Source organism: Delphinapterus leucas, chromosome 10, assembly GCF_059928025.1.
Source record: "Delphinapterus leucas isolate spDelLeu-1000000601 "Yukka" chromosome 10, BTC_Dleu_Yukka2, whole genome shotgun sequence".
NCBI lineage: Eukaryota > Metazoa > Chordata > Mammalia > Artiodactyla > Monodontidae > Delphinapterus > Delphinapterus leucas.
Window position 1 is genome coordinate 100,329,966 of NC_143138.1, and position 27,805 is coordinate 100,357,770.

At 49.3% G+C, this 27,805-nt stretch overlaps 1 protein-coding gene across 7 annotated transcripts in view; it reads left to right on the forward strand.

Moving 5' to 3' along the window:
- The window catches only part of IFT122 (intraflagellar transport 122), a 77,606-nt gene that overhangs the window by 20,263 nt on the left and 29,538 nt on the right, over positions 1-27,805 (forward strand). For all 7 annotated transcript variants that reach the window (XM_022562744.2, XM_022562735.2, XM_022562736.2 and 4 more), the window contains 10 exons: positions 1,084-1,159; positions 7,450-7,641; positions 7,800-7,938; positions 9,140-9,342; positions 10,277-10,414; positions 11,832-11,996; positions 14,122-14,319; positions 19,503-19,643; positions 23,141-23,194; positions 26,370-26,531. In XM_022562744.2, coding sequence (XP_022418452.2) covers positions 1,084-1,159; positions 7,450-7,641; positions 7,800-7,938; positions 9,140-9,342; positions 10,277-10,414; positions 11,832-11,996; positions 14,122-14,319; positions 19,503-19,643; positions 23,141-23,194; positions 26,370-26,531 — 1,468 coding nt within the window. The remainder of the gene's footprint in view (positions 1-1,083; positions 1,160-7,449; positions 7,642-7,799; positions 7,939-9,139; positions 9,343-10,276; positions 10,415-11,831; positions 11,997-14,121; positions 14,320-19,502; positions 19,644-23,140; positions 23,195-26,369; positions 26,532-27,805) is intronic.

A 27,805-nucleotide genomic window follows, 5' to 3' on the forward strand; every position in this document is an offset into this window, starting at 1 on the left:
TCGTGGGGCTGAACCTGACCCAGAGCTGTATGTGGTCTCCCCAAGAGAGCTCACTGTAGCCTGGGCCTCTGGATGTGTTTGGATTTCAGTGCCATTCACACAGAGTTCACCTGTGGGTCCGCTCCATCCCTCTCCATCTTTGTCTTTTTTCCCTTAGTTACGAATTAGTGCTATTTTGCCGCTCTTGGCTGGGTTTTGCAGATAGGGCTGCACCATGCTTTGCCTGCATATCTCATGGTGCTGCCAGATGACCGCAAGGCCCTGGGCTCAAAAAGCTGGAATTAGTAAAGAAAGAGGAGGCAATATTAGGTGGGTTAAGACCAGGACTCAAGGGCTGGGAATGTCTCTCTCTTGAACTAGATTCCTGAGTAGCCTGATCCCCAGCCTTAGCTGAGGAGGTTTCTCCTGTGCTGGTCCTACAGCCCCAGTTCCTAGACACTGATCCTGATAGGCACTCAGTTTCAAAGACAGTTGTTGGTCTTTTTTTTTTTTTTTTTTTTAAATTAGATCCAGTCAGCCTTTTCACCTGTGCAAAAACCCCAACTGTGAGAGAACCTAGTTTTAGGTGTTAATTTCCCTCTTGAGGAGAGGCAAGCCAAGTTCCCCTCTGTCCATTAAAAAAATCAGACGATCCATGCCTTCCCAGTGCAGAAGACATACCTCTTCACCATCTCCCCATGTTTTATAGTGTGTAAGAGAGAAGCACTCTTGGATCTGCAACCTTGCTGTTTCTTAGCTTTGCTCCTAGGAAACTGAAATGAGAGGTTTCACCTCTTCATTGTGGCAGTGTCTTGGCACCACGAGCACCTGAGTGGTGGGGCATTCAGTGAAATAACAGCTGCCGGGAGGGCTGAATCTCACCTGGTCCCTTCCCATTGGACTGATTGATGGGTAGGCCCACATTACAACTTTTGGCTTCTGTACTCTTGTCCAACATTTGGCAATCTGGCAGCCTGGCCAGGGCTTTCTTTTTCCTGTTGTTTGTTAAACTCTCAGGCTACACTGAGATGTAGATGCTGATGAGGGCTACACTCCTGAGCAGGCCATGGCCCCACGTAACCTTTTTTGTCTTCTGTTGATTAGAGAGGAACATAATGACATCCTGGCTGTAGCTGATTGGGGACAGAAACTTTCCTTCTATCAGCTGAGTGGAAAACAGGTATGTAACTCTATACAAGCCCGATGGGAGAAACAGTTTCGGTCATGCCTGTTTTAGTGTATTTTCATGTTTGGAGATTGTATTAATAATAATTGTACATTATTTTTGTTAGCTCCTGTTTATTGAGCATTTACTGTGATACCAGCTTCGGTGCTCAGTGCTATGCATACTTTATCTCATTTAATTCTTACAAAACCTTTTGAAGTAAGTACTTTGATCAACTTTTCAGAAATGAGTAGATAATACTTAGAGCAGTGAAATATATCATGTCCAAGGTCTCGCACTGCTAGTAAATGATGGCACCTGGGATTGAAACGCAGCTTGGTCTGTAAGGTCTTGGTTCTAGTCATGACCCTACCTTCCTGTATTTGACTTATTCACCTTGTGAACAGTTACGAGCAGCCACTAGGCCAGCCCTTCACCTATTAGGAGCTGCTGACATAGCGCTGTGTAAGTCATTGCCTCTGCTCTGCGAGAGCTCACAGGCTGGTGGGGATAGCCAGCAGTCCCCGTGCAGTGTGATCCATGGCATGAGAGAGAATTGTACAGATAGACAGCTATAGGGACACAAAAAAAGATGGCAGCACTGCTTGGTGGAGACCGGAGATTTTGTAGAGGTGAGCTTTGAGCAGGACAAGCAGGAGTTCGCTAGGCAGAGGACAATGGGAATGGCGTTTCAGGCAGAGGAAATAGCATCTGCAAAGGCAGGGAAGAATGAAAATATGTGACAGTTCAGGCGACAGTGATTTGTTCAGGGTGACTGGATCCCCAGACTTGTGGACAAAGATGGAGCTAGAAAGGAAGATGGGGACATGATTGTAAAGGACCTAACTAGTGAGAATAAGGAGTTTGAACATCATCTACTGTAAGTATTCAGGAGCCATAGATCCAGGTAGGGAGTGACCCGGTCAGATTCCCATTTCAGAAGATTTCCTTGTTTCTGTGGAGGGTGGATTAAGGTAGAGAGAGCCTGGTAGTAGGAAAATCTGTTAGTAGGCAGAAGACACTGAGGATTAGAGCGAAGGTAGTGGGGGTGGCTTGAACCGCATACAAGCAGGTGAGAATTACAGCCTGTTCAATGGAGCCTTTGTTTAACAACATCCTTACTCCTCAAAAAATGTCATGCTAGAAGGGAAAGGTATCAGGTATGTGTAGCCTACCTTTGGGGCCATTTCTTCTACCTCATCTTACTGTTGGTCATTTCTTTTATAATTAAGTAAAGAAAAAATAAGGAGTGTTTTCTCAGTTTCCCATGGCTGATTTCCCCAAACCCTCATTTTTATCATCTTGCATCTAGCCCTGGCCCTATCTATTCCTCCACTTAATGTGTGTACATCATCATTCAAGAAATATTTGTTGCATGTCTACTGTGTAGTGGACATCGGGTGTGGGTATTGGAAGTTCATGGGAACAAAAATCCACACTACACAGGGAAGGAATGGGGCCTCGTTGCTATAGTGACCACAAAGAAGAGCTCAACGTGGGGGCCAGGCCATGGGAGATATCTTGCATGTATGCAGCTCCAGAGCTCATGTTGTGGCCCTGAGTTTTTGAATGATAAGCAACCTCACTCTGCTGAGGTAACTTGTTTGGGACAGTAAAATTGTTTCCGCAGTGGGTAAGTGTCTTCTAAATCTGGGAAGATTTAGAATTAAATATACGGTGATGAAGTAGATCAAATCTATACTTTTGTGTTAGGCTTAGGTATAATGTGTACTTTTGGCATTTTAAGTGTTTGTAATGTTTAAGGGGATCTGGCTTAATAATGACAATAGCTAACATTTATTGAGTTTCAGGCATTGTATAAACTCTTTATAAGGTTAATTCTTTTAATCTTTATAACAACTCTATGAGGTAGATACTGTTATCACCGCTTTACATCTAAGAAAATTTAGGCACAGAGAGGTTCAGTAATTGCCCAAAGACACACAGCTTAGTTAGTGGTCAAGCCTGGATTGGAACCCAGGCAGACTGGTACTAGAATCCCTATTAGAATCTCTATCAGATTTGCCTTATGATGACCATTTAAAAGACATAATCTAGTAATCAGTTTTATTCTTCCAGGTTTTTTTTGGCCATGCTGCACAGCTTGCTGGATCTTAGTTCCCCTAGCAGGGATTGAACCCAGGCCCGTGGCAGTGGAAGCAAACTCCCTTATTCTTCCAATTTTAATTGAAAGATAAAAGAAATTTTTATTAAGTACCTAAGCAATATTGGAATGTTAAAGAGATTTATTATATTTTCTGGCTTGGGATTGTGGGGGAGGTCACTGAGCTTCTTGATTCTATACATCTATGTCTTTATTATTTCACCAAATATAGAAAAATTTTTGGTTATTATTCCTTCAAATAACTTTTCTTCCCCATTCTCCCCTGTCCTTCTGGGACTCCAGTTATACATGTTAGACCTTTTGATATTGTTCTCCAGGTCACAGAGGCCCTGTTCATTTTTTAAATCTTTTTTTTCCCCTCTGATCTTGAGATTGGAGGATTTCTGTTTCTCAGTCTTCAACTTCATTGACTCTTCTGTCGTCTGTAATATTTCTCTTAAGCCCATCCAGTGAATTTTTGTTTCAGTTATTGTATTTTTCAGCTCTAGAATTTCTGTTTAGCTCTGCTTTCGTATTTGTTCATTCATTACAAGTATATTTTCCTTTATATTCTTGACCATAGTTAGAATGGCTTTTTTTTTTTCGGCTGTGCCACATGGTATGCGGGCTATTTGTTCCCTGACCAGGGATCGAACCCGTGCCTCCTCCTACAGTGGAAGCTCGGAGCCCTAACCACTGGACCACCAGGGAATTCCCTGAAATAGTTATTTTTACTTTTTTATTATTTATGTATTCATTTATTTATTTTTTTTTTTGCGGTACGCAGGCCTTTCACTGTTGTGGCCTCTCCCGTTGCGGAGCACCGGCTCCGGACGCGCAGGCTCAGCGGCCATGGCTCACAGGCCCAGCCGCTCCACGGCATGTAGGATCTTTCTGGACCGGGGCACAAACCTGTGTCCCCTGCATCGGCAGGCGGACTCTCAACCACTGCACCACCAGGGAAGCCCTAAAATAGCTATTTTTAAATTCTCATCTGCTAATTCTAAATTCTGAATCATCTTGGGGTCAGTTATTGGTTGTCTTTTCTCTTGAATATGGTTCACACTTTTCTGCTTTTTGGAATTTTGGGTTATATTCTGAACATTGTGAATGATACAGCATAGGGAACATCTGTCATGTTCCTCTTAAGATTATTGTGTAGTTTTTTGTTTTTTTTCCTTAAGCAGGTAGTTAACTTTGCTGGACTCAACATTTAAATTGTACCTTTCCTGTGTGGGCAGCAGCTGGAGTGTCTGTTCACCTCTTCAGCCTTTGCTAGGCTGCTTGGCATCTGCCCCACACGTGGCGTGTGTAGTTCAAGGGGCTCCAGATATTCAGCAGTGTATGTGCAGGATTGGGGCTTCCCCTCTGCATCTGTCTCTTTTCTGGGATTTCCTACCTCAATTGCAAGCTGCTGTGGTCGCTCCAAGTTCTGTGCTCATCCATCAGGTCACTGACAGTGCCTGCCCTCAGGCAAAAAGCCATTAAAAAAATGAGAAACTCACCTAATGCCTTTCCCTTCTTCCAGATGCATTTGTGTCTTACGTCTCTTTCTGCTTCTGGTTGCTCTCCACTGCCTCCAGGTGGTTGTAGTTTATAGTTGGTCCAGAGTTTACAGTTGTTACCTGTAGGAGAGTTGGTCCAGTGGCAACTAGTGAGCATTAACAGAAGCTGCACGCCTTCAGTGCCATGACTCGTGCGATTTTTTAGTTTTCTCATTAGAGCTACTATCATTATGTAAGTACGAGGGGAACTTTTGATTATTAGGCATTTGAAATTCTTAAAAAGGAAAATTGAATATATTAAGTTAATAACTGCAGTTTAAATTAGTTGAAGGAAATTAACTAAGTTGTAAATGAGACTAAGGGATTTTATGGTCTGTTGAAAATTGAATTCCATAAAGTTTAATGAAAGACTCCTTTTCAGTTGGTTGCTTATTTTTTAAATTTATTTATTTATTTTTAGTTTTGGCTGCGTTGGGTCTTTGTTGCTGGGCATGGGCTTTTCTCTAGTTGCGGTGAGTGGGTGCTGCTATTCGTTGTGGTGTGTGGGCTTCTCACTGTGGTGGCTTCCCCCGTTGCAGAGCACAGGCTCCAGGCATGCGGGCTTCAGTAGTTGTGGCACGTGGGCACAGCAGTTGTGGCTCGCAGGCTCAGCAGTTGTGGCGCACGGGCTTAGCTGCTCCGCGGCATGTGGGATCCTCCCGGAGCAGGGCTCGAATCCGTGTCCCCAGCATCGGCAGGCGGATTCCTAACCACTGCGCCACCAGGGAAGCCCTGGTTGCTTATTTTTACTAGGTTTATAAATAGGAAAATATTTGTAAGTTGAACAAAACTTAAGGAGAAACAAGGATTTTAGAGTTATTTCTATAATAAAGTGATTATTAGTTTAATAATGATAATAAAAAATAGTCTTTTGTCACAGAAGGCACACTCAGGGGCAGCAGAGGACCCGGGTGACAGTGAGGAGCATGGGCTTTAGTGGGGAGACGTCAGGTTAAATGTGCAATTACAGAGCAGTGAGAGAAATGCTGTGGGAGAGGCCAGCACAGGGAGATGGGTCTTAATTAGGCCTTGGGTGGGCAGGGAGACTGGGGGATGCTTCCTGGAGGAGGCGACACCTGGCAGAGAAGAAGAGGGAAAGGGCACTCTTGGCCAGGGCTGGGGTGGTGTGGAGAATGGCACCTATGTCATGTCATCATGGAGGATTGAAAGAGCATGGGCCACTCAGGAAACTAGAAGAAATTCATTTTGGCTGAGAGAAGGATCTTGGGAACAGAGCTCAGGAGCTTGACCTTCATTCTGAAAGCAGAGGGGGCGCCATCAGAAGTGAAAAAACAGTGCACAGAGTGGGAGAGAATTTTTACAAATTGCTTATCTGATAAGGGACTTGCATCTAGAATATGTAAAAAACTCCTACAACTCAATAATAAGACAACCTAATTAAAAAATGGGAAAGGGATCTGAATAGACGTTTCTTCAAGCAAGATATACTTGTGGCCAGTAAGCACATGAAAAGATGTTCAACGTCATTAGCTACCAGGGAAATGCAAGTCAAATTCACAATGAGACACCAGTTCACACCCAGTAGGATGGAGAAATTGGAACCCTTATTTACTACTGATATAAATGTAAAATGGTACAGCCAGCCACTTTAAAAAAGTCTGGTAGTTCCTAAAACGTTAAACATGAACTTACTGTATGACCCAGCAATTCTACTCCTAGGTATGTGTATCTAAGAAAGATGAAAACATATGTCTACACAAAAATTTGTACACAAATATTCGTATCAGCATTATTCATAATAGCCAAAAATAGGGAGAACCCAAATGTCCATCAGCTGATGAATGGATAAATAAAATGGGGAATATCCATACAATGGAATATTATCCAGCAATGGAAAGGAATGAAGTACTGATACATACTACAACAAGGGTGAACCAGTCACGAAAGGTCACATATTTTATGATTCCATTTATATGAAATGTCCAAAATAGGCAAATCTATAGACACGAAGTAGATCAGTGGCTGCCTGGGGATGGAAAGAGGAGGGAATGGGGATTGACTGCTAACAGGTACAGGGTTTCTTTCTGGGGTGTTGGAAATGTTCCAGAATTAGTGATGATGGTTGCACAACTCCAAATATATTAAAAGCCGATGAATTGTACACTTTAAGTGGGTGAATTGTATGGTATGTGAAATTCCTCAATAAGGTTGTTATAAAGAGAAGTTAGATGAGTGTAGTTTCAGAATAAAGGACAGTTTTTAGAAAATTGAATGGACTTAGTCTTGTGAAATACAAAAAAAGGAAGGAAAGAAGGGAGGGAGGGAGGAAAGAAAAGGAAAAAGAGAAGAAGCTGAGGGGAATCCTGAACCCTAGTAAAGGCTATGTGCGGAGGAAGGCCTATGGGAGAAAGACCATCTCGGGTGCAGATTGGCTGAGGAGCTAAGACACACCCCTGGAGCAGCTGGGTGGGACTGGGGAAGACACTGGAGGATTTGGCTGTGTGGAGGGGAGAGGTAGGGTGTTCCAGAGGACTGGCCTGCGTTCATGATGGAATCAGTCACACACGGGAGAATGCTGGCCAGCTCTCCCCAATCTTCCCAGCTCCCTCTAAAAGTTGGAGGGAAAAGCCCTTGACTGTGTTGTGATTATTATGAATTCAGAAGTAGATTTCCCTTGGTGTGTTCTCTTTCCTCAGATTGGGAAGGATCGGTCACTGAACTTTGACCCCTGCTGCCTCAGCTACTTTACTAAAGGGGAGTACATTTTGCTGGGGGGGTCAGACAAGCAAGTATCCCTTTTCACCAAGGATGGAGTGCGCCTCGGGACTGTTGGGGAGCAGAACTCCTGGGTGTGGACGTGTAAAGTGAAACCCGATTCCAACTATGTGGTAAGAAGGGGGAGTTCATTTGATGGGCCATTGCCAGAGTAGTCACTGAACATCAGCCATGTTTAGCCAGTCAGATCATTGACGCTCGTTACTGACAAGCGGGAGGGTCGATGCTTTCTCCACAGAGAGCTGGGAATTGACACTGTCTTTCTCTGCAGGTGGTAGGCTGCCAGGATGGCACCATTTCCTTCTACCAGCTTATTTTCAGCACAGTCCACGGACTCTACAAGGACCGATATGCCTACAGGGATAGCATGACTGATGTCATCGTGCAGCACCTGATCACCGAGCAGAAAGGTAAAAGGCAGGTATGGCCCCTCTGCCCTCCAGACACTGGGAAGAGGGGCAGGTTGAGAGGGCTCCTGACAGGGCAAATGAAATGGTAGGAAATGTTTCTCCTTGGTCTTTTGGAAACACACTGGACCACCAGCTCTTGCTTTTTTTTTGTGGTGGGGTGTGGAGAGGATGTAGATGTCTTTGAAAGCAATAAACCCTCTCTCCAAAACAAAAAAAAAAAGAAAAAAGCACAGACTCAGAAAATTTCGCAGATAATACTGAGGGGAACGTGGGCTCCCTGGCTAAGGAGGGTAACGTATCACAAGTTAGAGCTGGGGGTTGGGGCCGACCTGCATGGGTCTCTGTGGACCTGTATCCTCTCTGGTCACAGTCCCTTCGGGGGTGCTGCTCTGTCAGCTCCGTGTCCACTCGCCTCCTGGCGGGTCCTTCTCCCAGAGATAAGCCCGCAGTGGGCTGCACAGGCTTGGTCAGAAGATCAGGGTTCCAGACCTAGTGTAGTCAGTCTCCTCCTCTGTCCACCCAAGTGGCCATGCTGGTTAAATGCACTGACTTCAAGTGCATTCGTATCCAGATGTGCTGGCCACAGCACACTGCTGGGGGCCTGTGGGTAGGGATCCAGATCGACGGTTGTCCTGCAGATTCAGGTGGCATCCTCTGGTCCTCATCTGGGAGCAGCACCTCTGGTTGAAGATTCCAGCTATGATGGTGAGGGTGTAGCTACTTGGGTAGCTCCCCGGTTTCCTTCCTGAGGACATTTTCTCCACCTGGTCTGTAGCAAGAGTGTGAGACCCTAGTGTGTACCAGAAACTACCTTTGGTTCCCTGTTGTCAAGGGTGGTGGGTGGGAAGTGGCCAGAGGTGTAGGCCGTTACCCAGACGGGCTCCTGATCATCAGGGGCCATTAGTGCCATGCAGAGGAATTAGATTTATATTCAGCAAGTGATGGTAGCACAAAGAATTTTACTTTCCATAGCCAGTTGTAAGCTTTGGACCACAAACATTGTATACAATTTTGGATCTCAGTTTAGCAGAGCTGATTGTACATATTAGACACTCTGTAAAGATATTTTGATGAGAGTGTCTCCTTTAATTGCCAATAGCAGTAACTAAATGGTGGCTTTTAATTTCTCTGCCTTCTACCTTACTTAACAGCCTCTTGGTAGAGCTGGGTTTTTGTTTGTTTGTTTTTTCCTCTTTGACAGTTCGGATTAAATGCAAAGAGCTTGTCAAGAAAATTGCCATCTACAAAAATCGATTAGCTATCCAGCTGCCCGAGAAAATCCTCATCTACGAGTTGTATTCAGATGACTCGTTGGACATGCGGTACCGGGTGAAGGAGAAGATTGTTAGGAAGTTCGAATGTAACCTCCTGGTGGTGTGTGCCGACCACATCATCCTCTGCCAGGTGGGCAGCGGCGGCTGGGAGGGTGGGGCCGCATCCACTTCACGCTTCCTCCAAGAGTGGGGTACCCAGCTCACGGCTTTAAAATTGGTCACTGGGAAGCAGGGCCCTTTCCATCAAGCTCAGTGGCTATTCATTGCTTTCATTTTATTGGCATCTAGATGAGTCACACTCTAGCAGAAAGTCATGGGCCATAAACTGGAAAATACTTTTCTGTATTGCAAAGCACTTTGTTAAACTGGGGTTGTATATATATTTTAATGACTTAAAGCATATGTTGATATCCCACAAAAGGAAGATCAATATTATTTGGTAAACATATACACCTAAAAATTTGTGATAACTTTCAGTTAAACAACAAAAAAAATTATATCAACTCACAGTCGTAAAGGAAATTTTACTTCTGAGAACTTTTTTCACAGAAAAACATTTCTCAACTTAGAGCTTCCTAGAAATATCTAGGTCAACGCCAGGCGGGTTTGGAAAGACTTTAAGAGAAGGCCAGCCCAGCATCTTTCTTGGAAGTAGAGGTGGATTTGGTTTCAAGAAACTAGGCCTGTTGGAAGTGATAAAATGGAAGAAATCCTTTAGGAATCACTGGATGTAAAATACTATTAAAATCTCTCTAAAAATCTAGAACTTCAGGCAGTTTAGGGGTACCACAGGTTATGGGATAGATGTAGCAAAAAGCTGTGCTTTTGGTTGCTGCCTCTGGCTGTGGCCGCCTGGAGGTCTGCTCAAGAACTGAGGCTGAGCTGGGCTTCGTCTGGAAAACTTGTGTGCAGGGGTAGTGGTGCCAGGCAGGGGGTCTAGATGGGGTTCAGTAGGTACTGAGCGTGTAGGTGTTTTTCATCCCTTAGGTGCAGGCAGACCTCCTTGGGAGGGCTGGGCATGCTTATTCTGTTGAATATCACGCAGAGCTGCACTTGCTTTCTAGGAGAAGCGGCTGCAGTGCCTGTCCTTCAGCGGAGTGAAGGAGCGGGAGTGGCAGATGGAGTCTCTCATTCGCTACATCAAGGTGATCGGCGGCCCCCCAGGAAGGGAGGGTCTGTTAGTCGGCCTGAAGAACGGACAGGTGAGTGCTCCCTCACGTCTCCCATCAGGCTGATTATCTGCAGGCAGACACTGGTGACCAGACTGGTTGTGACCCTGAGGTGGGTTCCCCGGGGCAGGAGCAGGGCTCCCCTGCCTCACCCCACCCCCCGCCCCAGGCACATTGGAGGGCATCCCAGAGTTCCATTTTATGAGGACAGCTTCAGGCCAAAGATGCTCCGACTCATAGCATGCCGAGTTCTGACAGAGTCGGCCCTGCAGCCTCTGGGCTGCCGTAGAGTGGGTTAGTGGATTTAAGGTCACCCAGAAAGTGGGAGACTTGTTAGAGATTCAGTTTCAGTGCCTTGCTAGAGAGGAAGGCAGAGCTCGTTCCTTAGGTCAGGTCCCGGTTAGAGCAATGAATGGATCAAGGCATGTGTTCTAGCTTGTATCCCAGAGGGTACTAGTCCTCACGCTGTTACTCGATGTTTAAGACAAATGGACCCTTTGCTCAAATAGATGTGGAAAATCTAGGTTACAAAATGTTAAGCAGATATGTATGTGTGTGTGTGTGTGTGTGTGTGTGTGTGTGTGTGTGTGTTCTTTGCTCAGAAGAAGAAAGTTCTAAGTGGGTTACATGGAAATTTGAAAGGAAAAATATAACTGCATTAGCCTGAGAGTCAAGCTGTCTAGCAGATGGCTTGTGGCTGAGCCTTGTCAGGCCTTTCCTGGGGACGGAAGTCATGGAAGTTGAGATTGGCAGGGGCCACAGTGTAGCAACACCACGGGGAAGGAAAGCCAGCTTCCTTCTCTCTGTCTGCTGTCACTTCCAGTGCGAGGCTGGAGAGCATGGGCTTTGTGGGCAGGTGGACCTGGGGTCATGTTCATCTGTAGCTCCTCACTAGCTGTGTGACCCTAGGCAAGTCACTTCATCGCTCTGAGGCTCAGGTTTTACAAATGAAGAGAATACCACATGTTTCACAGGGCTGTCAAAAATGGTCAATAACTGATAGCTATGTACATCATCAACTCCAAATTCTCATCATCCCCACCACCAGCATCGTCATCGTCATCTTGCTGTGGCTACACCAGATGTCTTGTTAGTGTTTACAGGCGCCTCTTCCCGTGGTAGTTTGTGACTCAGCTCTCGTTAGATGCTGTCTCCTAACCCTGCAGTTTGGGTAATGTTGTTAATAGTCCCCAGTCAAGCAGACACTCAAGTGAGTTGGTTGTGTCTTGGGGACTGTCATTACCTTGGCGACCTCTGACGGACCACACTCCCGGTCTCCTATGGAGAAAGCCCCGTTCACTTTCTTTTGATGGGTCCTTTTCTCCACACAGAGCCTCTGGTGAAGTTAGTGGGAGTTGTTCTTGTAGAGCACACGGGTTCCAACGGCCTGGCGGTGCTCCAGGGTGTTGTTGCCTTGGGGACTCACAGTGTTCCTCTGAAATTTTGCCAGATCCTGAAGATCTTTGTGGACAGTCTCTTTGCCATCGTCCTGCTAAAGCAGGCCACAGCCGTGCGCTGCCTGGACATGAGCGCCTCCCGCAACAAGTTGGCCGTGGTGGATGAAAACGACACGTGCCTGGTGTATGACATCCACACCAAGGAGTTGCTATTTCAGGTGACCCCCAGGAGCGCCCAGGACGAGGTCCTTGCCTAGAGACCCTCCCCTGGCTTCCCAGTCCCTGCAGGAAGGGCTCACTCTGGCTCCCAGGCGGGCCTCCGGGGAGAGCAGTGAGGTGTAGCGTGTGGGGACCACACAGCAGCACAGAGTCCAAGAGGCCGGGCCCAGCCTGCACCTCGCATGTGAGCGGCGGGAGCTGGGCGAGCCTCATGGACTTCGGTTTCCTCACAGGTAAGGTGGGCAAGTTACACCTTTCTTATGAGGTTACTGTGAGCAGTAAATGAGTAATAATCAGTCTAAGTGGGGCTCATAGGTGGGCTCTCAGTAGGTGGGCTAATGTGAAGATGATTCTTTTGAAAAAGTCTGCTGCTCACCGGCTGGAGGCCTGCCTGTGTCTGCGAGTGCCCTGAGACACGGTCAGGAAACAGGACCGGTTTTGTCATCTGAAAGAAGGGAAGGGATGGGGGCAGCCCTTCCTCTGCTGTTTCCCAAGGATACTGTAAGAGCCAACAGGAGGTGGAGTGTGCGGGGGACAGTAGTTGCTTACACACTGCTTGGTCCTGTGGCTGGAGGAGGGGTGTCCCCGGAGAAGAGCCATCCAGAGGCTCCGTGCCCAGCGTCCACTGGCTTTCTGCTGGACTCGGTGCTGCTCTTTGCCTCTTTAGGGCTTTGTAAGCGGTCAGGGCCATTTGCCTGAGGCGGGTCCCCCCAGAGCTAAAGCCTCCCCTGACTGGCTTCCTCAGCCACTGCAGGTGTCCCTGTGTCATGGCAGATTGAGGACCCTTTATCAGGGCTCCTCCTTGTCCTCGGCAGCAGAATCAGCACAGCAGGGGGGGGCGGCCTCAGTCGTTTGGAAGGGGACACCTGGCTACCACTAGCCCAAGGCGACTCCCCCATAGCAACTCGCCCCCATCACCAGGAGGCAGAGTGGTTTCGAGGAAAGAAAGAGCACAGGCTGTGCCTTCAGACAGACCTGCCTCCGGTCCCGCCTTCATCACTTACTGTGTGATCTCAAGCAAGTTAGTGAACCTCTCTGAGCCTCAATTTCTCCTTACGTCTAACATGCAACTAGTACTTGCCCCCTCACAGAATTGCTGCTGGGCTCAATAAGGTACCGTAGAACCTAGCTCAGTGCCTGGCACAGAATAGGGCCCTCGGTGTTACGTCTCTTCTCTCCAGACTGAACACCCATCCCCTGGAGGTAGGTTAGCAGGCCCCCAGTTGTGAATCTGCGCCTGAGCCTTGAAGGAGTGGAAGGGTGTGTGTCCTTCCCAGTCCCCACTGAGGGTTCTGCAGGCAGCCAGGGAAGGTAATTCTCCAATCTTGCCAGGAGACACAAACATTCCCAGCTATCTTTTTTTCTCCTCTCAGCTGCCCCAGCCCCCTGCAAGCAAAAACAGCTATATTGTTTTTTTCTCATTATAAAAGTAATCCATGCTCATTATAAACGATTCAGGCATTGTAACAGATTCTAGGCAGAAAGGTATGAACATCTGCTGGTCCCTGGGGCCCCAGAGCTGAGCAGAAAACTCTGGAGGGGAAGTGAGGGGGAGGGGTGCCTCCCAGGGAGACTGTAGTTTTTACATGTGTGAATTGTCAATGCAGAGAGAATGTATTATTTTCTAATTTAAAAAATAACTCACTGTTCTTTTTCTTATTATAAAAAACAATAGATGTTCATGGACTAAAAGAAAATTTCAGACAAACAGAAAATGTAGAAAATAAAAATTACCCACAATTCCACCCACCCTCAAACAATCCCTGTTAATTCTTTGGAATATACCCTTTTAAACCTTCTTCCATGACCAGCTTTGTATATTCATTCTTTAATAGAACTAGAACCCACCTTGCTGATTTTCTCACTATGTAATTATTAATACTTGGGGATAATAATATATTTTTCAAAAATAATGCTTGCTTATTAAAAAATTCCTACACACATAGTGCAAAGAGGAGCTTGCCTCTGTGTCCTGTCCATTTTGTCCGATCCCCTTCTCCCCCCGTTCCCTACACCCCACTGTTGGCAACTTAGTGTGATTCAGGCTTTAAAAGGAGCCCTTGTCTGAGTGTAGGAATGGTGTCCACGCCCGGGGCTGTCACCCTCACCATCCCTGTTCCTCAGGAGCCGAACGCCAACAGTGTGGCCTGGAACACCCAGTGTGAGGACATGCTCTGCTTCTCTGGAGGCGGCTACCTCAACATCAAGGCCAGCACCTTCCCCGTGCACCAGCAGAAGCTGCAGGGCTTTGTGGTCGGCTACAACGGCTCCAGGATCTTCTGCCTCCACGCGTTTTCTATGTCGGCCGTGGAGGTGCCACAGGTAACCCGGGAGCCTGTCAGCTCTTAGCCGGGGCAGGGCAGAGGAGACCAGGAAAGCCAGGCTCCTCGTGGTGCCTGGGAGGGACTGGGGAGGAGAGAGGGGAGAGAGACTAGAGTGGCAGCCGTGACAGCATGGAAGGCACTCTGGACTTGAACCTGAACCCCATCTCCACCCTTTGCAACCTGCGTGTCTTTGGGCAAACAGCTCAACCTCACTGAGCCTCCATTTCTTTCTGATCCTCCTTTCCTGGGAGGGGTGGGGAGGGGTATGCAAGGTTGTCTGGCAGCAGACAGCATGTTTTACTGAGAGCCGTGCGTGGGACAGAGTGGAACAAGCTGGCAAAGCTGGGAGTCCAGCTGGGAGTCCAGCAGGGCGTCCGCATGGCGTGTGAGGGGGTGGTGTGTGCGTGTGAGAGAGAATATGGGTGGGACGGGGCGTGGGAGCCGAGGTCTGTTGAGCCAGAAAGGGAGCGTGGGACTGTCTGCACCCGTCCCTCAAACCAGGAGGAGGCCAGAACAGATGTGGGGGGTTGGGGGGAGCTGGAGTCCAGAGCCACGGAGTAGTGGGGAGGGCAGAAACAGACAGGAGGGCAGAGATTGACGACCCAAGTTGGGGCTGGCCTAACCCCGGCGGCCCCAGCTTCCTGTCTTCTCCCCAAGGGAATCGCGCCCTCTGTAGAGCTGTTTTAAAATAGAGACAAGTGCCAAGGAGAGGCTAGCCCTCAATTCCCCATCCTCGAGAGAGAATCACTCTGTACGTTGAGGCTTGTGGGATCTTAGTTCCCCGACCAGGGATTGAACCCGGGCCCCTGGCAGTGAAAGCAGTAAGTCCTGATCACTGGACTACCAGGAAATTCCCAGGAATCACTCTTTTTTTTTTTTTTTTTTTTTAATAAATTTATTTTATTTATTTACTTTTGGCTATGTTGGGTCTTTGTTGCTGTGCATGGCCTTTCTCTAGTTGTGGCGAGCGGGGGCTTCTCTTCATTACTCTTCGTTGTGGTGCGTGGGCTTCCCAGTGTGGTGGCTTCTCTTGTTGCGGAGCACGGGCTCTAGGCGCACAGACTTCCGTAGTTGTGGCTCACGGGCTCAGTAGTTGTAGCTTGCAGGCTCAGTAGTTGTGGCTCGTGGGCTCTAGAGCGCAGGCTCAGTAGTTGTGGCACACGGGCTTAGTTGCTCTGCGGCATGTGGGATCTTCCCAGACCAGGGCTCGAACCCATGTCCCCTGCATTGGCAGGCAGATTCTTAACCACTGTGCCACTAGGGAAGCCCAAGAATCACTGTTAAAGATTGTAGAATATATGCACCCAGACCATTTCTATATGTACATATAATAGATGTGTGATACGCAATTATGAGTATATGATTTTATATAAACATTTTTAAACAAAAGTGGAACCATACTGTAAATACTGTTCTGTGACTTTTGTCTGTAAGTATTGCTCCTATAGATGAAACCTCAGGCTTACTGTACTTACTTTACTGAATGTGGATTATAATCTTCTAATTAACCTGACATTTACATACTGCAGACCCATCACTTTGTATGAATCATTGGCCATCAACTAGCACTCTGGCTTTTTCACTCAGCAATCTACTGGAAACATGGCTCCACATTAGTAAATGTGCTTCTCTAGCATTTAAAAATACTGAGGTGATTGTAGATTCACATGTAATTGTAAGAAATCATACAGAGATCCTTTGTACAACTTGCCGAGGTGTTCCCGCTGGTAAGTTTGCAACCACAGTACAGACTTATCACCTGTGTATGTGAGTGGTACCTCTGCCATCAGCCCACGAGGTCCCTGGTGTTAGGTTGCCCTTCTGTTATAACCACACCCCCTTCCTGCTGCCCCCATTGTTTTTAATGATTGCTTTTTGTCCTGTCACATGATGTCCACAACTTACTCAACCAGCGCCTATTGTTCGATGGTCATGCTGTTTACAGCTTTTTCCCTATTGTAGATAGTGGGCATCTTTCTAGCTAAGTCTTTGCACCAATCCCAGTATAGCTCCTTGGTATAAATTCCTAGGAGTGAAATTGCTGGGTCAGAGGTCATGTCTATGTGAAAGATTTGTAGACGTGTCTCCAGATTGCCCTTCAGCTGGGCTTCATCCGTCTGCGCCCCCTCCAGACACCTCACCTTCACTCGCGCTCCCTGCCTTGGCTTCTTGTAAAGGCTGGGGCTGGGGTCCGCTTCTCCCTCAAAGCTGATGATACCCTTGTTACTTATTGCTTCGGGAATTAATAGTGCCTGACACAGAACAGTTATTCAATAAATGGTAGTAGAATTAAGATCTGAGGAAAAGGAGAGAGAAAAAAAGAAAGCCAGAGAAAGAAGGGAGAGAGGTGGGTGGAAGCAGGGCAGGAGGAGGGGCAAGAAACGCCCCTGCTGGACTGTTTCCTCGCGGGGCTCCCCATCCCGAGCCCTGGCTCCACAGCCACCAGAAACACAGTCCTCCTCCACCGTGCCAGACAGGCCATGCTGAGTGACAGTTTTCCTCCAAGACTGCCATCGTGACCTCGAAGATAAATGCAGTTTGCTGCTGCTCCCTGGCTTTGGCCGCCAAGAGGAGCCAGCAGGGCAGCGCGGAGCTTCCTCTGAAGCCAAGTCCTTCAGATTCAGCAGCCAGAGCCCCCTTGGCTGCACGAAGGCCGTCCTGCTGATGCAGCAGGTCACTACTGCCAAGGGTTTGGAAAGGCAGCCTCGAGACAGAGGCTGTTTATCTGTCGCCTCTGCCTCCAGCCATCCTGTGGCTTTGGCCCAGAGAGGAGGGAGAAAACAGACCCGCTCTGGGGATTTCTGGTTTCCTTTCGAAATTTACATCATCTTATGCAAGAATTGGTTAGTCAGGGCTGCCAAGTAGGGCGGCGAACCCTGGTCGGGCTTCTCAGGGCGGTGGTGACTTCATGCTTGGAATGCAACAATGAGATCAAGTAGAGCTCAGAGGGCATTTGTTCCCTCAGTATATTTTTAAAACTCCCGTTCTCAGATGGTGCCTCCCAGGCAAGCCCGAGTGTTAACCATTTGTCCTGGGCTGGCTTCTCCTGTGCTTGTCTGAGTCTCGGAACCACCCTTTCGGGGCTCAGCCTTGGGGGCAGTCGAGGGGAAGGAGCAGTGGGTTTGAGTTCTGACTCTGCCGTCTCAACCAGCTGTGACCTTGAGCCGCTCCTTTTACTCTTTGGGCCTCACTTTTCCTTGCAGTGGAGCTAAACGCACCCATCCTTCAGGTTTTGTCTGGCCCAATTCCTATTATTGTTATTATCAATCTTTAAATAGCAAACCCTGCAGAACAACTAAATTGGAACAGAGGTTGTTCACCAAAGGAGTTTAGAAAGGAAAGCTCGTTGTTCTTGGGGAGTTTGAGAAAGCTTCCATGAGGTGGTGACAGTTGGTCTGAGCCCAGAAAGGTCTGGAAAGACAAAGAGGAGCAGCAGGTGTGTTTCTGTGCTGAGAAAGCACAGTGGGGAGGGAGCAGGCTCGCTTTCGCCTGGCACCTTCCCACTTTCAACGCACTGGTAGCCAGTGGGCTGGGCAGGGCATTGTAACAGAAGCTAATGAGTTTACCCCAAACCCCACAGCTAGGATGTGGCTGAGCCAGGCCGGGGTTCTAGCTCAACTGCTCCCCGCTTCATGCCCTGCTGCCCCCTTGAAGGGAGGGGAGATGGGGGGGCAGGGCAGAAAAGGTGAGCATTGAGAAGCAGTCTTGCTGTCAGAGGGGAGAATAGCTTAAAAAGAAACAAGTTTCCTTCAACTCTAAAGCTAAAAAATGGGGTCGGGAATTTCAAAGATACAGGCCCCAGACAGAGACAGCAGCTCTTCCAGCTCCACATTTGGGAACCATTAGCGCAGAGGCACTGGCGGATCAGTTCCACTGCCCAGGAAGCCAGAAGGAGGGGTGCAGTCCCTTTAGCACGCTGACTGGCCTTTCGTTGTTGAGGACACCCGGACCCAGCTCACACCTGTTCTTGTGTGCGAAAGAACACACACACACACACACACACACACACACACACACACGGCAGGGAGGAGCACGGAACCTGGACAGCGTGCCCCCAGTCCAGCCCCAGGGCTTCCATTTGCCACTTCTGTGTCCTTAGCAGGTCAGTTGCCCTCTCAGTCTCCGGGCAGTAATCAGGGGGCAGTAATACCTACTACACAGGGCTGTTGGGACCGATCCAAAAGCACTTAGTAAACCTAAAAAAAGAAGTTATTAAGAACTGTTCACAGGTGTCATGGTGAGGCAGCCCTGTCTGGTTGGAGGGATGGTAGGAAGGTTCCCGGGGCCAGGGCACTAGGAGATGGCAGCCTTTCTTGGGAGAAGCAGGTTTTTCCGCCCTCTTCGTAAGAGGCCATCCCAGGCCCCTTCCTCAGTAACGTTGTTCATTCCTTCAGCAAACGTAGACTGAGGGCCTGCTGAGGGAGTTAAGTACGACCCCGCCGCCACCCTCAGGTTGTGCACAGCCTTATGGGGACAGACTTTTAATTAAAATACAGCCGGAGTGACTTCCCTGGTGGCACACTGGTTAAGACTCCATGCTCCCAATGCAGGGGGCCCGGGTTCAATCCCTGGTCAGGGAACTAGATCCCACATGCATGCTGCAACCAAGAGCTCGCATGCCACAACCAAGGAGCCTGCCTACCACAACTAAGGAGCTGGCAAGCTGCAACTAAGGAGTCCGCGAGCCACGACTAAGGAGCCTGCAACTAAGACCCAGCGTAACCAGATAAATGAACAAATATTAAAATAAAATAAAAATAAAACCCCTTGAGGGGTCAGTGAAGACTTTACAGAAGAGGTGACATTTTAACAGGGCCTTTAAAGCCAATTAGGTACTTTGCAGAGGGCGAGGAGGGGCAAAGGCATTCCAGGCAAGGGTGACATCTTGTGATCCGGCCACCCTGGAGGTGGGGAAAGCCGGTGGTGGTGGAGGGGAGGCGGGTGGAAGTTTGTGCTGCTAAATACGGTGGTTCAATACGATGGCTGTGAAAGGGGTGGCCGAATGGAAGGGCATCAGGTGGGCCGGGGTGAGGCTGAGCAGGGTGCTGATGGGTCATTGTGGCCTTGCTCTGTGACACTCGTCATTAAGTTGGTGCACACACGTGGAATCGGGCTTTGTGTGCATCTGACTGTTCCATTGCTCTGAAAGCAGTCTTCTTTCCTTTTGATGAAATCCTCCAGTCTGCTCCGATGTACCAGTACCTGGATAGGAAGATGTTCCGAGAAGCCTACAAGATTGCTTGCTTGGGCGTGACAGACACTGACTGGCGTGAGCTGGCCATGGAAGCTTTAGAAGGATTGGAGTTTGAAACAGCAAAGAAGGTAAGCGTCAGTCAGCGTGAGCTGGAATTTGGTCCTCGCAGGCTCCCTTGAGGAGGCAGATGCCTACTGTCATGGGCTCTGGAGTTAGACTGACCTGGGCTGGGATCCCAGCACAGCCACCTCCGTGAGCCTCAGCAGGTAACAGCCTTTCTGAGGTTGCTCATCTGTAAAATTAGGGTGATGACAGGCCCCATCCTCATGGAGTTATAAGGATCTAATGGATAATGCCTGTAAAGCCTAACACAGAAGAAGGGGCATCTGATAGACTGTAGCTGTCAGCCTTATGAGCGACCATCCATGCACAGCTCACAGCAAAGCCTGCACATTGTCAGCGCTCAGTCACCAGTAGCTTTTATCATTGGTATAAGCACTTACTGGTATTAGGGCCACTTATTACACAATGCTGTTTTTCTTGGCACTCCGCTAAGTACATTGGAAGAAATGGTCAAGTTCTCTGATTCTGACGGCAGTGTCACTCCACACATACCTTCATGGCATGCATGATTCATGGCCTTGATTCATGGTGTTGTTTCCTGGCCTAGTCTATTAAAACTACAGAAATGGTTGAAAACATTTGCCCCCTTTCCCCACATTAGAAAAAGCCCAGCTCCGTCTCTGAGATGGGTTTTCCGTCTGGAGCCTGAGGTGGGGAAATGAGTGGCTTCCAAACCCCCCTACCTACTCCTCCCTCCCCTCTTTTTCTAACCCACAGTCAATTAGGCAGGCCCTCATTTAGCCCATACTCCTGGCTAGTGGGCAAGTGGTTGCAGAAATGTGTGGTGCCTGCCCTGTGCTAGGGTGGGACTTCTAGGCCTGAAAAGAGAGTGGATGGGGACCAGGCCGGGACTCAGCAGCCTTGTTGAGGCCCAGCTGTGCCTGCACGGGCTGGATGACCCCAGCCAGCCGCTTCTCTTGGAGCTTCAGCCCTCCCACTCCTACAGCGGGACGGTGAAAACGGGACTGACAGGCTTGCGTGACAGTGTCATTAGGCGTAACCCCCACGTTGTAAGAGGGATTCTAAAACTGGCAGTGGTTGTACAAATGCCAACCATTATTACAGCAAGTAAAATCACCGTGATACGATAATTATCTGTATCATAGTTTTAGATCTAGTTAGCATAAGAAAAGTGGTAATAGAGGAGGGCTATTAGGAATTCTTAAGAATTCAGAGGAGGGAGGAAGCAAGTCCATCGAGGGAGCTTCCCTCTCCTGCCCCACCCAGAAATGCCAGGAGGGATGAAGAATGACAAAGGATTCCTAGAATGTGTTTTGTTTGTTTGGTTTTAGCCTGGAATGAAATTAGAAGTCTTCCGGGGAGATTGTCAGTTCCTTACACCCAGCAGCTAAGCATCAGTCTCATCCTAGCATCAGCCAACACCGCCAAGCACGGTGCCGTAGACCATTAGGCGCTCAGCAAACGTTTGAAACGTTTGACGCAAACTAAACTGGAACCCCTCCTCCCCACCCTGTATCCTCCAAACGCTCCCTGAGAATAGAGATTATTGTGTGAAGCCCACAAGACTTTAACCATAGACTAGAACTTGATCATTTTATCCAAATTCCCATTCCCCAGCCTTTCTTTTTCTGCTTTGCCCAAGTCTCAGGCACACGGGGGTGGAGGGTGGTTCCCGGCGATAGGCCAGTGTCTCCACTAGATGGCGGAGGAGAGCTGCTTCACACCTGGGAAGGCAGCCCCAAGCAGAACTGCAGATGCGGCCCTGTTCCCACACTTCCCTCTACTTGAGGTTATCCACGGGCCTTGTGACTCAGACCGCTCCGACCAGGGCACCCCTCACTCTGCAGAATGTGTCAGGGCTGAAGAAACTCACGTTTCTTACGGTGACAAGTCCTCAAATCCTAGCAGAGCAGAACTAGGAAGGCCGTGGAGAGGACCTCGCTAGCTTGCCCCTTTCCATAAGGAAGTTGTTGGCAGCCTGGAGGCGGGCAAGGGTTAGGTTCAGCGCCCCCCAGCTGGAAGGTCTCAGAACCAGGACTGAGACCTAGAATGCTCCTTCTTTCCTCTCTGCTACCTTGCCAGACACCCCAGGCTTCCCCCTCATGTTGCTTTCAGGAAGCCCAGATCTAGACGATAGCTTGTAAGCCCTCCTGTGTGGAAAATGGGTGCTTTGAGCCCTCATCCCTTTGCTTATGTGATGCCTGCCTGACCCTTTCAAGGGACCCCTCTTCAGGTCCCATCTGTCAGGTTCCTACCCTGTGATGCTTTGCTTAGTCCAGCCTCCAGCCTCCTGCCCCTGCCCGTTTCCAAACAGTGAATCTGTGTTCTCCAGGGCATCTAGTTCGGAATTGTATAGCTCTTGGCTCAGGGAGAGTTCATGATCTGTTTAATCTGCCTGCCTCCCCTTTTAAAATATGGGCCCCTGAATCACAGAGGGGGACAAGGGCCAAGTCATGTTTGTCTCTGGGTCCCCAGCCCCTGATAGGATGCCTGGCCCTGCAGGATGAAGAGATAAAGTCACATTTTGGTCATCTGTGAGGCAGCCAGAGGCCGGATGACCTGCTAATCTCCTGGCTTTTTAGGTGGAGGATGTCATGCAGCTGAGCAGAGAGAGCAGTTGGCCAGGGTTGTTGTTCTGTATTTTAAATTCGAAGGCTCCTGGACCTGCTGCCTCCTCCAGGCATGTGTCAGCCCATTTCATATGGGACGCTGTAGAGAAGCCCGCCTGGGAGGAATTAAATGGGAGGAGATGCTGGCAGCAAAGCCACATGAAGATCTGCCTGACAGGGTGGGCTATGTTCCTCTAAAACCCTTGCAGAATCTGAAAGCAGCACAAGGGGCTTAGCTAACATCAGTTTGCTTGCAGAAGGCTGCCTAGAAGTTTCTAGTAGCCCATGGGTTAAAATCTCTGGCTTTACTGCGAGTCCAACGCAAGAGCTCCACTTTTAGGATTTACATAAGAGTTTGCCTTCCAGAGACTTGGAGTGATTCATTCCCTACCTCCCCCTTCGTTCCCGAAGCCATCTTTGTTCCTTCTCAGCTTTCCCCTCTTCTCCTCCCCCTGTGCCGGCACCACAGGCCCTGTGTTTGTGCCCTGACCGGGAAGCAAGGCTGTCTCCTGTGCTCCACCCTGGTCACTGAGGTGGACGCGCGGCCTCTCCTCCATCAGCACGTCCCCCCACTCCCACTCCTGTGCTGCTGCCTCAGAGGCTCAGACCAGCCTGGTCTTCCCTTTCGCGTAGAGATTCCTCCAAGCCAGCCGCGTCACTGACTGCAGTATCCGAGTTTTGTTTACCTCGTCCCAAAGTGAGTGATGCCGCCAGGGCTTCTTTGCTGTTCCTCATATGGACTAATCCCAGGGATAAAGCCACGCTTCCCTGGGTGGCAGGACCCTCCCAGTACACACGGTGATTCATCAGTGCTTGTTTCTTTCCCTCCTTACTGGCTCACTTTCTAAAGCTTGACTCCCACCCCCAGCCAGTCACGCACTTTTGAAGCCCAGAAGGCAGCTGATTTTATTCTTTCATTTCTTCCCCTGTAGGCCTTCACCAGAGTACAAGACCTCCGGTATTTAGAGCTCATCAACAGCATTGAGGTAAAAGATGAAGCGTTCTTGATTCTCAGGGAAGCGCAGATGCGCTGTCTGTGGTTTGCAGGCGGCTCTTCCAGCAGGCGAGGGTCTTGAGGACACATGGACAGAGCCCACTGGTGTCTGGGCGTCCGGGCCACAGCCTTGCTCTGGGGGGCAGAGTGCCACATGGGGGGAGCCAGCACGTGGGAGCCGGGAGTACAGTCTGTCACTTGTTGGCTGGGTGAGGCAGGTGGGTCCCCAATCCCTCAGAGATTCGGTCTCTTGTCTGTGAAATGGGATGAGACCTACCTCACAGGGTTGCTGGGAGGATTAAACAGTTCTCAGTAACCGGATTTCATCCTTGCAGTGGCTGTTAGCTTGCTACCCCCCTCTAGGGCTCCAACAATGTGCCAGTGTAGGAGGCATTTCCCAGATGCACATGGTCTGCACCCACCTGCAGGGATGGGCCCTGGGGAGGGAGGCGTGTGACCCAGCTGGCGCCTGCGGAGCTCTGAGCCCTCCCCGCAGCCCGCCAGTCCCGGCCTGGACCTCGTCAGCCACACCCAGAGGTGGATGGGGGCCTAAAGAGGCTGGTTCTAGCTGCACCATTTGCTGGGTGATGGGAGAAAATATTTTTCATTCCTGTGCATCTTCAGGCTGTCTGTCCGTAAAAAGGTTTACATATTTTTTCTTCTGAACAGATTTATTGTGAGGCTCCGGGAACGTGAGATACATTTGAATTCACATATGGAAGCAGTGAGGAGATCAGCAAATGTCTCCTCCCTTCGATTCAGTTCAGCATAATAAACACCTGTCGTGGGCCAAGCCGTGTGGCTGAGCCCAGTGGGCAGAGAGCTGAGTGGAAGAGGCCTGCGGGAGCTCACAGCCTGCTTGGCCTAGTAATAGTTGCCGTTTGTTGAGTGCCTGCTCCATGCCGCACGCGTGATTGACGTGTACACGATTTTAAATCCTCACAGCGACTTGATGAGGCAGCTGCTGTTCTTACCTCTATTGATAAATAAGGAAACTAAGGCCCAGAAAGGCTGTGTCACGTCCCCAGGGCAAAAAGATGGGTTGGAATTTAAGCCAGTTTTGTTTTCCAAGCTCCCGCTGTCTTTCCTCTGGGCCGTGTTGCCCTCTCGGAAGTTGCTCCTGGCGCTTGCTCTGCACACCCTCTCCCTCCCCCAGCACAGTCACAAGGAGCATCTCTGTCTTCTGTTCAGTCCTCACCTGCACGGTGAAGGGTTTCTTCAGAGCCACCTACCCATGATGCCCAGTATCACTTACTACTAGGGGCCACATTTGTAGATCAGCTGGTCTGGATCTAGGGGTCTTAACATGAGGCCATGGAACGTAATTTTTCTCTGTGTAAAAGTAACCGACCTCTGTGAGGACCAACTCTGGCCACTTATCACGTCTTACTGAGATCCCGTGTACTGTCTCTTCCGGTGTGCTGTGAGCTGGGCAAAGTAAACTTGTAAGAATTGCCTCTTGAAAAAGAGCAAAGTGCCTTTGAGTGCGGATCCATTTTGTTTGCTCTGAGGCCTTAGTTGCTTGCTTCTAGGCATTCAGCATTGTTCCAGAGAACTGGGGTTCCTTACTGCGCTTCTTTTGGATGGGCGAGATGCAACTGTGCTGATAGCAGGAGGAACGGCATCTGTCCATGTGGCTCTTACACACTGAGTGTGTGGAATCCTTTGTACTGATCATGGTGGGGTTCTGGGGCCTGGAACTGATTTGGCCTAAATTCCACGCCTAGTGAAACCTATTTCTTTATCTCACTGCAAGATTTTAATTCATTTCCTACTATTAGGAGTTAGTTTATTTGGCAGATTAGCCTAAACTATGTGTAGTTTGGGGGTTTTTTTGGGGGGGGTTAAAAATTATTTCTGTCCGGGGGGAAGCGTATTGCCTGCAGCTGTTGTAACTTTCACCAGCTTGCCTAGGAGTTGTTTTTTTTTTTTAATTAATTTTTAATTTTGGCTGTGTTGGGTCTTCGTTGCTGCGTGCAGGCTTTCTCTAGTTGCAGCGAGTGGGGGCTCCTCTTGTTGTGGAGCAAAGGCTCTAGGCGTGCGTGGGCTTTAGTTGTGGCATGTGGGCTCAGTAGCTGTGGCTCGTGGGCTGCAGAGCACAGGCTCCATAGCTGTGGCGCCCGGGCTTAGCTGCTCCGCAGCATGTGGGATCCTCCCGGACCAGGGGTTGAACCCGTGTCCCCTGCATTGGCAGGCGGACTCCCAACCACTGTGCCACCAGGGAAGTCCTTGCCTAGGAGTTTGATTCAATGTTTCATCTTCCTCCACTGTGATACACTTGCTGGAAAACAAGCAAAAGGAGACTGCTGGGGATGAGAGATTGGGTGCTATTGAGTGTTTACAAATACTTGAGCTGTAGACTATTGACTGTTCCCTAACACAGGAGGGAGGGGAGAGTGCCAGTTCTCATTCTCAGCACTGCTACCTGTGTGTGCGCGCGTGTGTGTGTGTGTGTGTGTGTGTTTGCGTGCGCGCACAGGTGTATTGTTGGAGGCCGTCACGAGTTTCCGAAGGGTGTATTACGTGGAACAGAGAGCATCTGGAGTCAGACAGAGTCCAAATGCCAGCTCTGTGTGATCGTGACCTGCCCCTCTCCCGAGTCCCAGCTTCCCGCAGTGTGACACTTGGGTGAGGAGTAGCCGGCGCCTAGTGGGTTCTCAACACACGGCGTTGCTCGCCTTCTTTTTAGAGACAGGGACGTAGTAAGATTCTCTATCCTGTTTTGTTGATCTTTTTCTGGGAAGAAACCCTAAACTTTGTCCTTGTCCACCATTATCATGAGTAACAACTCGGCCAAACCAGGCCTGGGGATTTCGGAGCTCTTAGAGCTTGGGGGCCCCCTACGAGTGGGCGGTACACACCATCCTCACTACGCAGTTGTTTCCTTGGAAGAATATTTAAGGAAGCAGCCGTGAGGAATTTCCATTAAACAAACAAAAGTTTGCATCTCTTTTGATCTTCACTCATCTGGAAAAAAACAAATCTGCTTTTGTTGTCAAGCATTCCCACCAGAAACCTAGGTGAGAGACACAACAGCCCAGGAGCCAAGCGTAGGTTCCAGTAGGAAGGCCCAGGGGCTTAACCTGAAATAGCAACATCTAACTTTTGTAAAGGCTGCTTCCTGCCATGGCTGCAGAGGCCGTTTCCTGTGCTTCTAATTTTTCCAGGAGAGGAAGAAGCGGGGAGAGACCAACAATGACCTGTTTCTGGCAGATGTGTTTTCCTACCAGGGGAAGTTCCACGAGGCCGCCAGACTGTACAAGAGGAGCGGGCACGAGAACCTCGCGCTCGACATGTACACAGACCTCCGCATGTTCGAGTACGCCAAGGTAACCCGTCCATGGCCTGCCCACTGCCGTCCCGACCCTGCGGCTTCCAGGCTGTCTACCCCAGAGGTGGTGCGGACAGACGGTAGCTGTGTGGCCTCAGAACAGCTGTGGGCACATTGATAAATGAGGAACCATCGGAGGCCACTGGTTAAAGCTGACCTACAACTGACCTTTCAGGCTGATGTCAAAAGGGACAGAGTGTAACGATTCAGAGCTTTGTCAGTGACAGAACTGGATGGACGGTGAGTCCTAACCAGCATAGTCCCTTTGTTAAGGGTTCGGGGTTCTGTTTCCCACAAAGTCTCTCAAACCTTTGTCAGAAGCCACTGAGAACCTGTGTCCTCAGGCATGAGCTGGTTCTGCCGTTGTCACCACATAGGCCAGCATGGTTCACTCCAGCCACGGTTTCCTAAGTGCCTGCTCTGCTTGGTGCTGGGCTTCGCACTGGGCCTCAAAGGCACTGTGACAGAGGCCTTGCCCGCCGCTGTGAGCACACTGTGCCCCCATTGCTCGCCTGGGGTTGGGGGAGATATCCTCTTGCATTTGGAGGGCCCCTGTTAAGGTTAGTCCCCAACAGGTCTGGGCCTTTAAAGGTAGGTGAGGGCAGTCTTCCTGGAGCAGCTCCTGGTGGCTTGTGTGAGACTGAGTCCCACTGAGGACCCCAGACCACCAGGACACATGCAGGTTCGCCTAGCGCGGGTGAAAAGAGGGTGGGTGCCTGGAACAGCCAGGATCTTCCTTCCATGGAGGTGCCTTTGTTAACCTGTCTCCGGGTAACCTCAGAGAGGCTTCAGAATGTTCAGTGAGTCATCAGCCACAACCAATTAGAGGCTGTTAATGGTAATTAGCTAACGAGTTCAAGATGGAAAATTCTCCCCATTTTTTCCCCTGCTTTTCTGTTCCTGGAGATGGCTGCATGCTCTTTTATCTTCTACCATCCGTGGGTCCCTGTGATGCGGCCCGGGAGTTGCTGGTCATTAGTACCTGGCCAAGCATCTGGGCTCCAGTCTGTCTCTTCCTTGGTGGCTCCTTCACGCCAACCCTCAGATCTGGGTGCTTCAGGTAGCCCCCTTTTTGCCCTCTTCAACTTTTCTATCCTCCCCCAAACCCCACCACACACACCACACACCACACACACACACACACACACACACACACACAATTTAACAGTGCGTTCACACTGAGAACACCTAAATCAGGGTGTCTCTTTCTGGGGGTGACAACATTTAAACCAAGGATAAAACCTTGAACTAAAGGATCGAATCCCTGAGGGT